Source organism: Rhinolophus sinicus, chromosome 2 (assembly GCF_057876585.1).
Source record: "Rhinolophus sinicus isolate RSI-liver-muscle chromosome 2, RSI-T2T, whole genome shotgun sequence".
Classification (NCBI taxonomy): Eukaryota; Metazoa; Chordata; class Mammalia; order Chiroptera; family Rhinolophidae; genus Rhinolophus; species Rhinolophus sinicus.
Genome location: NC_142502.1, coordinates 23,682,018 through 23,694,998, shown reverse-complemented (window position 1 = coordinate 23,694,998; position 12,981 = coordinate 23,682,018). Strand labels below are relative to the sequence as shown.

Here is a 12,981-nt window from a genome sequence, read left to right as displayed (position 1 = left end):
GACTGCCACCTCTCCCCTAGAGCTGCCCAAAACAATCTGGATGCCCTCAGCCTCCCTTTCCTCAGAACACCCCTCAGAAGTCAAGTCTATCCTCCCCTCATTCCTACGCCAAACATCAGCTCCCTCCCGAGAGCAGAGACATTTGTTCCAACTTTCATCCTAAAAGTTTCAGTAACAACCAACTTTGCATAGTTCCACTCTGAAATAAAACAATAAAGAACACAGATGTCCTCTTCTAGTCATCAAAAGAGAGATCTTCTCTTTTGTTTTCAAAAGGTGTCTTGCAAAATTTCTCAAGAACAAACACATACAAGGCCGGACAACTACGTTCGCGAACTTATCCTACAAAAAGTGCTACATGCCTCATTGCTGAATATCACTATGGTCACCTTCAAAGTACTTCCCTTGGGAAGTTATGCACCAACGCCAGCGCCTAGTCCACCCTTCAAAGCAATTGTGGAACTCTTTTTCTGGAATGGCCATCAGAGTTGTTGTCATATTACCCTTGATGTCCCGAATGTCATCAAAATGTCTTCCTTTCAATATTTCCTTTATCTTTGGGTAAAGAAAGAAGTCATTGGAGGCCAGTTCAGGTGAGTAGGGAGGATGTTGTTCCAATACAGTTACTTATTTACTGGCTAAAAACTCCCTAACAGACAGTGCCGTGTGAGCTGGTACACTGTCGTGACGCAAGAGTGATGAATTGGCGAAAAGTTCAGGTCGTCTAACTTTTTCACGCAGTCTATTCAGCACTTCCAAATAGTAAACTTGGTTAACTGTTTGTCCAGTTGGTACAAATTCATAATGAATAATCCCTCTGATATCAAAAAAGGTTAGCGACATTGTTGCAACAAGTTCGCGAACTTAATTGTCACACCTCGTATAATCTGACCTTTGAAAACTATTCTCTACTTACATATAAATTCACTTAAATTACATTTCAAACCATGGCTCCTAAAGCTCACTTTATGCTATTTATATCTTTTTGTTATAAGAAGAATTCCAAAGGAAGAGTAGCCACGAGTGCTCACATTTTTCTTATCATGCACACCTGCCCCCCGCCGCCCCAGAAAATTAAACCCAAGTTCAAGCCTGCATGGCTATTTGTCTCAATGGCTCTCAGTATTAGCCACATTTTGACAATAACAACAATAAACATTCTAAACCCAATCTAAGTTAACAAAGCCTGGAAAATGTCACACGATCGGCAGATGAAGGATAACGCTGCTAACATGAGAACAAATAGTTTGTCATTGTATTGCCTGTCAGAGTAAGACCTCCTGATTTCAAATTCAAGTGTTAGGTATGATTTTATAAAAATAATTGATATTTTTCAAAAGAATATTCATCTTCCCATTCAGAGTCCCCAATATAAAAATCTTGCCAAGCTGTTTAATCATGCAAAAGCTATTAATTGCTTAAAGATCCTTAGGTTGTTTTCAGCAATATTTTCTTCTGATGTTAAAAATAGAAAAATCCATACCTGTGCATACCTCTGTGCCTGGCTGATGATGGTAACACGATGTCCTGAGTGGCATGCTGCTTTTAACACACTGATCCATCTGCCTTCATCTATTAAGTATCACCTTTACTAACGCGTGTGCAGACTACTGATCCCACCTTTGCAACTAGAGGGAGTTCAATCTGGCTTAGAGATGACACAGCTCCCCCACCAGGCAATCAGAGGCGGGAGGATAAGAGAGGGAAAGAAACGCACTAGAAAAGAGACCCAGAAATCAGCAAAGAAAGGAAAGAAGACTAGGTAAAAATGGGGCAGGAGATGTGACAATGGAGAATTTAACTGAAACCTTTGCCAATGCTTTTGGCAATTCAAGTCATTTGATTCGGTTCCACCAAATTACCCAGAGCACTATCCTTACACAGAGCATGCTCCAGAAAGGAGCAGACCCCCAGTTCTGTGCATTCCAGGCAGCAAAGCTCTGTTAACTGCTCTTTCATTCCTTAAGGATCGCATCTCCTAGTTTCTATAAATCAGCTATTCAGCATGATGATCTGGCTTCTACTGTAATGTATTTAGAAGCAAGATTTTGATTAGTAGGGGAAGAAAGAGAACTAGAAAGCATGACAAAGTTTTCAGGGGAAAGACAAAGGAAATAAAGGGTTAGCTGTGTTTGGTTTATTAAATTTCAAGGGCTTTGCCTGCCAGTTTGAAAAATGCATGATATCACCAGTGTGTTTATTAAAAGTGCTACTTTAAATTGCAGATTGAGCAAGTGTGAATTCCCCTTGGTAGCTGCAGGTTATTGACTAACAATTACATGCAATTTTTAAATGAAACGAGGGGGAAAGAATTGGGAAGGTTGGTAGGACTGTGGTTCTCAAAGCTGCTGCTAATTTAAGTAAAACTCAAAATCTGCATGTATGATAGTAAAATGTCCAGATTCACATGGATGCAAAATTTTCAGGGTCATTTTGCATTTTAATTGTTAAAGTCTTTCAAAATGATGCTCAACGTCAAAGAGTAAAATAGCATGAACTTTGCGTGATGCTTATTTGACAGTTTATTACTGGAGTTAAGAAGGGGCGGGGGACCTGCCAGAGCAAATGGTTGCTTGCTTGCTAACTGGAAAAATGCACTTGTTTCAGCACAGAAATAACAAATCTGTTTCTGATTCCAGACATTATTTTCCAAATGCTGCCAAGAAAAGAATCTAAGGAATTCTTGTACATATACAACATACACGAGACAACTGGAAAGAGGCCTGTGGTCTGTTCCAGGGTGCACATGAGGAAGGAGAGAGTTGAGTTTCTAGTATGAACTGCCCTCGTGGGAGCAGAAGCACATGCCTGAGATAGTTCAGAGCTGTAATCTCTAACATAACTCTTTGCTATTATTAGACAACCTAGAGGCTTTCCTAAATCTGTCACTTATGAAGCAGAAAAGGATGCAGACAGGACCTTACCATGCTCACCAGGCATGCAAGCAGCTGGGATACACCCACTCCACAGAACTCACCACTTTTCCAATCCGTGAAACTAGATTTCTAGATCTTAGACGACACCTAAGAGCTGAGAAAGGGAAAGAATCTAGCCTAACACCAAAGCCAGGTTTAAATCTCTGGAAAGAATGCTGACAGGTAAAATCCAATATTAATTTCAGAAACTTAAGATCCATGATGCTCATAAAACTAACATTATTCTTAGAGCACAAAAGGATATAGGTATTAATCCTTTCATAAGAGCAATGGCATTTTTTAAATATCTTACTTTTTAAACTCAAGTACACAGACCTATCCTGCTTTACAATTTTTAAAACTAAATCTTACAAAGGATGTAATTTAGCATGCATCACTTCTGTTATTAATAAGGGGGAGAACTCAGCAACACAATCCACTTTGGAGAAAGGATCATAGGAGAATTCTGAAAGACTGAGTCATCCAACAGACTGAGCTAGCTAATGCAACTGTTTAATTTTTGGCTCACACTGAGTTGACTGCAGTGAACTGAGTTCAATTTTGTTTTTTGTTTTTCCCCTTCTCAGCAGGATAAGAGTTCATGAAGGAAACTGGATTGTTTATAGGAAATTAAAAAAGGGCACCATTTTCTTCTTTTGTATGACTGATCATAGTGGGTACATTTTCAACCCTTGAATCTACACATACAAACTTGTCTTAAGCTTGCATTGCCACAAGTTCCAAATGCATCAAAGTAGCCAGGCTGGGCAGCCATTCTTCCAGCTTTCCATTAAATACATTTCCTATCATGCTACCCTCCATCCATGTGATTTTACACATGGTCTATTCTAATAGGGTGAAGTGTCCCCCAAAAGTCCATGTCCACCAGGAACCTCAAAATGTGACCTTATTTGGAAATAGAGTCTTTGCAGATGTAATCCGTTAAAATGAGGTCATATAGTGGATTACGTTGGGCCCTAAATCCAATGACTGGTGTCCTTATAAGAAAATCATGTCACACAGAGACACAGAGAGACGCAAAGGGAAAAAGGTCAGGTGAAGACGGGCAAAGATGCTGCCACAAGCTAAGAAACCTGAGGCAACTGGCAACTGGAAGAGGCGAGGGAAGATTCTCCCCTAAAGACTTCAGAGAGAGAGAATGACCCTTCCAACACCTTGATTTCTGACACTGACCTCTAGAACTGTGAGAGAAGAAATTTCTGTTTTAAGCCACTCACTTAGTGGTAATTTGTCACAGCCGCTCTAAGAAGCTAATGTAGATCTGTCTATTAACCAGTGCCTGTTGGCCAATGCTTTGCTTACCAGTCTACAAGATTATTACAGGAAACGAGATTACATTTTTAAGAACTTTTATAGCTGTTTGACATTGTGGCAATATCCCACAGCACATGATTTTATGTTTTCAAAATATCTGTCTGTAATAGACTGCAAATTAAAAGAAAAAAATAGTCTTCATAGTAAGAGATGCACGACAAAGATAATTAATATTTATAAAGATGAAGCTGGTGTACTGCAATTATGAAATTTGCATTCTGAGTTGTCTCAGAGAAACTTAATTAGGTTCCATGCAGTTTTAGCGGTAAAAATATTTTATTCAAATTTTTTGAAGAAAGTTATCATGAGCGGTATTCAATGTATGCGTGGTAGTTTGCTGTTAATCATATTATTTGATTAGCCAGAAGTCACTTCCCAGATGATGGTGGCTCATTGATTACACAGTGAAGGAACAATACATCACGGCTTTGTGACCACAGGGACCTTGGCAGAACTTGAGAGAACATCTTCCCAGAGACTGGGAGCTCAGACATTGCTCATGCAAAACCAACTTGGGTGGAGTGGGCGTATCTGAGCTACTTCAATGGCAACAGTAGAGAGTGACTGTAACTCTATGAGCTACTATAGTTGACAGCAATGACGAAGATGACATCTCCCTTACAAGAAGGCATTTTTCCAGCACCCAATCAACCAAAAGCTGAGTAGACATGACTTCAGAAAAAAGGGAGTCTAAATGGAGAAAAGGAAACCTTGCATCAATGTGGGACTCTGTCTGATGTGAATGTTTTCTTTCAACAATTAAAAGAAATACACAGGAACATGATTTCACCCAAAAGAAGGGTATAGCCACGTTTCCTTTAAAGTCAAGGCAAATCATAACCACAGACTCCACAGCCCCTAGATCCGCAGTTAGCCATAGAAACAGGCCAGTTAATGAAACCTCTGAAAACGTCTCCAACAAAGGGAAGTACAAACACAGTAAGAACACAAAGTATCACAGGAGCCCTTGATATTCCTGTGTTGGATCTCACTCACTATTACTTTATCATGGGGTTGCCTCCTATGTAGCACAAAGGGCAACCTAAAAATCATTACTGTAAATCAAGAGGGTATAAATCATAGGAAGAGAGCAAAATGTCAACTGTTTGTCCTGGGTGCCAGGAGATCAAAAAGTATGCTTTAAAAGGGATTGTGGATTCCTGATTAGAACACACTCTTCAGCATAAAAGCACTCAGTTGTCATCACATGCCATTCATTTGACTTTCTAAAATGCCCTAAGTTACCACGGAAACTAAGAGTCCATGAAATTGATAGATTCTTTAATAAAATGAAATTACTGTTATGGGAATGGGTGGAGACAAATATGTTGAAGCCGCCAAAGTCATACCCTGCAACAACTCCACACCTGCATTCAATTAAAAATCCTCAATCTTAAACTATTGTTAGATCATAACGATTTCAAGTTCACTATGGAAGCTCCCCTAGGTTAGTGGACACTCTCATCCAATAACACTGCATGTCTTCATAGTTACACTCTTTCTTTTTGAGACAACTTTTTAAGAAACAGCATCACGAGCGCATGTGACATTTCATCTAAAATTATTTTTCAGAAATATTCAAATTCATTTCAGCCTTATGGAACTCCTAAGAAATATGCTGCAACTAGATACTCTTTATAGTATGAATTAATTGAATCCTTAGGGGGAGAAAAATGGGATGTGCTTTTTTTGTTCTTACCCCCTCGATTTTATCAAATTTGTACGAACTGTATAAACAAATAACCCCAACTCAAAGTTTAATATTAAAGACTTTGGTGGTTTTAAAGGTGTCAAATTAGGGTTAAAACTGTGAAAGTTAAAACTAGAGAGAATCTATGTCTGTCCTTCATTAATAGACTGAGGACAAAGGCGTAATCAACACAGCAAGCCAGGACCACTTTATTTCTAAAAATTGAAAAGCTGTCAAGAATTTTACATCAACAGAATGACATACACTGAAAGAAATGAACAAAATAATCTACTCCAGTTCCAAGAAAATTCATTTTAACTCCCTCATTCCAGCAATCTCATAGACAAACACACTCTCAAATGCCTAAATTAATTACATTATGACAAGAGTTGGAAGAAAAACAGAGTTGAAGAAAAAATCATTGTCTAAAAAAAGAAAATACCAGAAAATCACTACATGGACTCATATATTCACCATCTTAGAGTATTTGGGAAGCCCTATCATCCATACAAAGCTAGAACAAGAACTATATCTACAGTAAAATTAATTTCATTCTTGAATTCACACATTAAAGCTTAAAGCAAGAGAACTGTTTCTCCCTTTTTCGTCAGTCTAATCCTTTACACGAAAGCTTCTCTAAAAGAACTCCTACTACGACTGCAAACGATTCCTACTTTTACTGTTTCCTTTCATTCTAAACTTTTCACTACTCTTGTCTATGACAAAACACATACGAAACACACCCAAACGGAGAACTATCCTTTCTGTCTAAAAGAAAATTCCATCTCCCCAGCAGGAGGTCTTTCTTCCTGTTTGCAATAACAACAACAAAAAGAACAATGACTTTTTCACTTTCATACTTACAAAACTCCCTCAAACTTTGATTTTAATAGAACTAACACTGTGATTTTTGACTCTGATGCTACATGACAATTTTCCCAACTGTAACTTCACCACCCAAAGGGACCCAGAGCCCCCTCACCTTTCAGGCAGAACATTCTGAAGCAGTCCCATGGAGGGGCTGGGGCTGTGCGGTCGGATGGAGTGCAGGGCTAGGCACAGCTGTCTCCCAGCCCACCTCGCCGGCACTCACTGCCAGAGAGCAGGGCAGCCAGCCAGCGCCTGGGATCACAGGAAGCCACTGCCCAATCCCCAGCTCTCTGGGCTGAGCTGCTGACACCTCCCTATCTCTCATACATTGTTTCACACCATAAAATCAGCCAGGATCATCTTGGAAAGTGAGGGGCGCGGGAGTGAGCAGTCATCACAGTTCCTACAGTCCAGGGGAGGATGGAGTGAGGACAAGTCCACTTGTTTGTCTTCTCTAGCAGCGTTTTCCATGGCAGCAGATGGAGCACCTCATGTGACCAACAACACACACAAAAAGCGATCACTGGACTCAGTTTAACTGTTTGCTATTCATAATGACTATTGTTTGACTTCAGCATTCCTTTGCTACACGTACTCTAACTTTTTTGGTCCGACATGGAACAACCCATCTACTGGTACATAATTAGCACCAAACATTATGAAATGAAACTGCACACAGCTGTCTGGGTCGACATAAAGGGGTGAACGTAAGCCAAGTGCTCATAACTGTACCGGGTACATAGTAATAAGCACTGTGGCCATGTTGACTCATTATTATTCCTACTGCTGTTCATAAACTTGAGCGTTAGGACAAAACTGTGAAGGAAGTTATGCCCATTTTCAGATGAGGAAACAAAGATGAATAGCCTTACGCCGGCACTGAGGATGTGAATTTCTAACTCTACTGCAGCCCTAATCAGATCATGACGCTTCTCCCCCTCCAATGGGAAGCTAAATTCCCTCCGGCGAGTTGAGGACCACTTTACTATATAAACTCTTTAATACAGTTTCAAAAGCAAAAGAAGGAATTTTATTTCAGATCCGAAGAAAAATGGTTTATAAATGCGGCCTCAGGAGCACCCTGCTTGAAAGCACAGTGTGACAATGAGTAGCCCACAGCCCTCAGAGACTCTCCAGTCCCCTGGCCACAGGAAATGGCCATTGTTCCCAAGGCCAGTTGCTGTGTGCAGGTCTTCCTTTTGACTCCACAGGATGCAGGAAACTGACTCACAGAACCAATCTATCTGTCTGCGTCCTGGGTTTGATGGCTGCAGCCATTGCTCCATAGTATGGATGCTCTGTGTCTTTGGATTTCAACATCAGTTCCAGATAGCCTAGCTGGGTTTCTGCTCCTCATCTCCCAGTATCACCAGCAGTGTCTGGTTAAGAAGTTCCCTACCAGGAGGAAGACACTGCACTAGTTGCTAAGATCACACACACACACACAAAAAAATCAGAAGTCCCTAGCTAGCAGCTTACTGGGGTTGGAATGAAATAAGGCTGCATGGCTAATGACAAGCAATGTGATATTAGCTCTTAGAACAGAACTAGAAGGAACCTTCTAGCTCATCTCCTCTGGTACACTGGCTCAGAGATGAGGTGATTTGCCCACTAACTAGTGGCAAGATCAATGCCAAACCACCTGACTCAGCCTTGTGACACTCTCACCACGTGACACTCTCACCACGTGACACTCCCCATGAATGGCAGGCGTCATACCTTGTCCTTTACTGTCTTGAGTGGCCTTCCAAGCAATTTATAAATTGCAAAGGTATTCCTGAAAGTATTCTTGTGGGTTAGACACAACTTTTTAAATAATACATAAAGAGAGAAACTCTACACCTTGAAGAGTTAAGACTTCTGAACATCGGTTAGTACCCAGGGTTGGGGGTGGTTGTGTGCTTTTAATAGCACACTATGAATACTCACAATCAAACCTTTTAATATGGAGACAAGTTTATATGCTGGGAAAAAACACGGAATTGGAAAGTAAGGAGAACCTGATTGCAGCTGCATCCGTAGCATTATCTAGCCGGTCTCCATTGCAGGTCATGTCCTATAAATGTGGGGATTGAATGTGGAGGCTAAATTTACTCTAAGATTCCATCCTTCTAGCCTACTCCATTAATTTTTTGGCTGTCACATATATTGATATATATATAATAATATATGATAAGCATTTTGTTAGATGCATTGTGTCAGGAAAAGAGATAATCTTTGCCTCACATGGTTTAGTGCAAGAGGCAGGTGGGTGAACAAACAACTATAATACAATGTGGTAAGATATATAATAGAATACACAAAACTAATAATGATCAACAATAGCTTCTTGCCTATTGCCATCTAATTAAGCTGCTCTTCCTAACCGGGTGAAAAACTCTATAATCTAAGTAATGGGTCGGACAGTGGTACCCAAATTCCTGTCTACCCAGAACCTGAGGATGTGACCTTATGTGGAAATAGGGTCTTTTCAGATGCACTTAAGGTAAGGATCAAGATGAGATGGTACTAGATTAGGGTAGCGTTAAGGACAATAACTGTCCTTATAGGAAGAAAACAAGGACACATGGCAACACGGAGAAGGTTGTGTGAAAATGAAGGAAAAGATGGGAGTTATTCTGCCACAAGGCAAGGAACACCGGGAGGCATCAGAAGCCGGAAGAGGCAAAAACGACTCTTCCCCTAGAGCCGCGGAAGTGAGCGTGGCCTTACCAACACCTTGATTTCAGACTTCCGGCCTCCTGAACTGTGAGAAAATTATTTTTTGTTGTTTGAAGCCACCCCATTTGTGCTAATTTGTTAACATAGCACCAGAAAACTAATACATTTAGCAAGGTAACCATTATAGGAGAGGGGGCATGATTTTTTTTTTTCTTTTTAAATTAACTTCAGTTAATGACTACCTGGGCTTAAAACCTATTTTTTTCCATACCACTGAACTTATTGTGGCTAAATTCTCAATTGAAAAAAACAAAAAATCTTCCTATAACATAGTACTCCTAAATATCATAAATACCATCTTCTAGTCAATTAGTGAAATTATCGGCAGCACCATCTGAAAAGTTCACAGCATAAAACTCAAGCAGTAGAAACAGAATAGGCTTCTACTAATATCAAATATAAGATTATCACTTTTTTAAATCCCTGCTTTTCACTATCAAACAAGTGTGAACACATTTGAGAAATAAAACATGAAAAAGCACACTTTTCAAACTATGGGGGTGGGGAAGATGTATCCATTAAAATTGTTATTATCTGCCACCACTGATCACTGCTACTGAATGAGAAAAATAAATACCCAGGAAGCCTATGTGGAGGGAGCGGGCCCAGGGTGACGAACACTCGCAGAATTTACAGCCCTCTGGACAAGACAAAGGTCTTGCCTTTCCAACCATGACCTTAGAGCAGCAACCACTTTTCTCCCCTGTACGACTACATCATCTAGCATCATGTTAAAGTTTAACATTATTATCTCGGCCAGAGGGCGTGGTAGCCACACATACAGCCAAAAATTTTTAGATACTTATGTCATCCAAACCAGTCCAGTACTATGAAATGTGTGTGCTAAAACAATTTTTTTGTTGTTGTTTCAATAAAATAGTGGGGATATGGGTAAATTAGGAATTAATTTGCATAGTGCATACAGTTAATGAATCTAGAGGGCTCAAAATTGTACTTTGTTTCTGGCAAAACAGAAAATAAAATTATATAAGAAAAACAGGCAAGCCCTATTTTCTCTCTATGCATCCTGACTCTTACTCTTAACAAACAAGTCAGGCAAAGATAGAAAAATCCGTCTCTATACCCAGGCAAGGATAGGTTTCACATCAACTAGAAACGCATTCCATCAGGCAAGGCCTCTTTTCATACCTCTACCTCTGGGCATGCATTTCAATGCTTTCAAAGTCAGAGGAGACTGAAGACATGGCCCCAATCACCACTTTCCACTTTTCCTTATACCGCCAGAGACTGAAAGTGCTGACACCCCCTGATTCCTTTAAGATTAGAAGGACCAAGTTAAGCCAGTTCCCAGGACAAGAAGCCACTCTGGTGGCCAAGGCTAACGGGCCCCTGAGACCTTCCTGCCTGACACCATCTGAACATCTTACCAAAGTTCTAGAATACTTCCGATTTCTAGACTGTTCTAGAATACTTCGGAATTTCCCAGAAAAGAGAGAGATTCAGTCTGGGTTTTTCTATATATGTTTTTACTACAACAGGCCCAACAGAAAGACAGAAAAACACAGCATTATAACCTGACTTGGGCTAATTTCACTTTCCCTGGTTACTTTTTATGGTCGCAGTTCTGCTGCTCCAGTCCGGCCACCTCTGTAGGCAGCGTTTGTCCATCATTGGGAAATCTGGAACACAGGTCTTTGTTCCAGACACTTCCTCCTCCTGTCATCCTCTGACCCTGTATCCTGTTTGATTTTTCTGCACTCTGGAACCGGGCTGACCTACTTGAACCCAAGGGCAACCTTCAAACTTTTTGCTCTCACTTTTCTTTTAGGAGACATCTGAATTGTTGCTTGTTCAAGAGACAGGCTATGTTGTGCTGGACACAAACCAACTACGGAGCTCCAAGATAACCAGCAAATATTTCACTGGGGTTCTTCAATGGTTTCTGGCCTCACGTAGCCTCATTCTCATCATTGTATTTCCTCCCGGAATCATGGCAGCTCTGTCCTAGTTGGCTATTTTTAAATACTCCCTCTTAAGCCAGTTCTTATGGTTATTTCAATTTTTCTTCACAACCAAGTTTGGGCTCCTTGACATCACAACCAAGAAAGCAGCCCTCATGTAGCCCCTTATCATGAAATCTGTGTCTAATTTCATTCAAGGCACATTAGTTCTCCCAATACCCAAGTGAACTGACTTTTTTTCAAGAACCCTTGGGTCCCACTGGTTTCCATCTTCCCTGGGAATACAGTGAGTTTCCAAGTTGACCTGAGCTCTCAGCTTAGAGAAGCTCACAGCCTCTCCTGATCTCTCTTCAATGTGTCGAATTGCCTTGACTCCACTGCTGTCCACCAGGCTCCAGTCTGTAACCCGACCCACTTGCCGAGGAGCACAGTACACACACAGGCAACGGCAAAAGGACGCAGTCTTCACGAGGCAGCCTTGCTCCATTCAGCCCGCCCTGACGAAGCTTCCAAAAGTAGTGCCTATGGCTGAGAGGTGTCTTTCAGCTACAGTATTTCTTTCTACCTTGGGAGTACTTTATTTTTTTCTGACCATCATACATACTACATCTTTCCCAAAGAGCTCCAATTGCTCCATTCTCTCCCTTAAGGAAAAAAAAATCATGTTTCCAACTTATGTAAAAAACACAAGGTCAGGATAAATCCCAAACTCCCCATCTAGCAATAAAGTTCCTTCTGGACTTGGATGCAGTTCTTTTCCCAAAATGTTCTGGCCATATCCCCCTTCGGCGGCCGTCAGCAGGCTTGGTGCCATACTCCATATAGTCTCATACCTCCGCGGTCCTCGGTCAGGCAAGGATTTCCTTTGCCTGGAATGCAGCCCCCACCCCACAGCCGGTTTTTCACTTCTCTAAGCTTCCTTTGACCATGCTTCTCTCCCCCAGTAGAATCAATCTCTCCGTGGTACTTTATTTCCGCAGCTTTCATAAATGTCACAATTCTGTCTGCCCACCTAAAATGAGAGCTCCTCAAAGTAGGAACTTGTTCATTCATACTTAACCTCCAGTCCCCGTGGGTTGGCTGGAACATAATAGATGACCAATGTTCTTAGCATAAACCAGAATTAATATCCCTTAAGTATTTTATCCCAAAGCAAACAGTTAATAGAAAGTGTATAAGACCTGGATGAGAAAGCTATCCAACAGCACCATGATTCCTATGAAAAGTCATAATATTTAACATAATTCTTAAAAATTAAATAAATAGATACTATCTTTTTCCTACATAAAATTGTACTGAAACTCATTATTCAATAAGAGTTACTGATCATTAATAAACTTATGGTGGAATGTTTATAAATAATTTATTTAAAGATTAATAGTCTATCACAATATACACAAATATCAAATCATTATACTGATCATTACTGAAGTTAATGTAATATGTAAATTATTTCTCAATAAAAAACACATTAAAAAAAATTAAGTCTGAAGAAGACTCATTTTCAAACCCACAAACACAGACACCA

General features: G+C 40.4%; 1 protein-coding gene across 8 annotated transcripts in view; it reads right to left on the bottom strand.

Moving 5' to 3' along the window:
• NHSL1 (NHS like 1) overlaps positions 1 to 12,981 on the bottom strand; it is a 215,543-nt gene that overhangs the window by 95,355 nt on the left and 107,207 nt on the right. The window contains exon 1 of one of the 8 annotated variants that reach the window (XM_019732763.3): positions 6,923 to 7,211. The exons of 6 other annotated variants lie outside the window; for them this stretch is intronic. In XM_019732763.3, coding sequence (XP_019588322.3) covers positions 6,923 to 6,938 — 16 coding nt within the window. In that variant the 5' untranslated portion in view covers positions 6,939 to 7,211. Of the gene's footprint in view, positions 1 to 6,922; positions 7,212 to 12,981 lie in introns of those variants that run through there. One more of the 8 variants, XM_074333634.2, reaches the window with a different exon arrangement.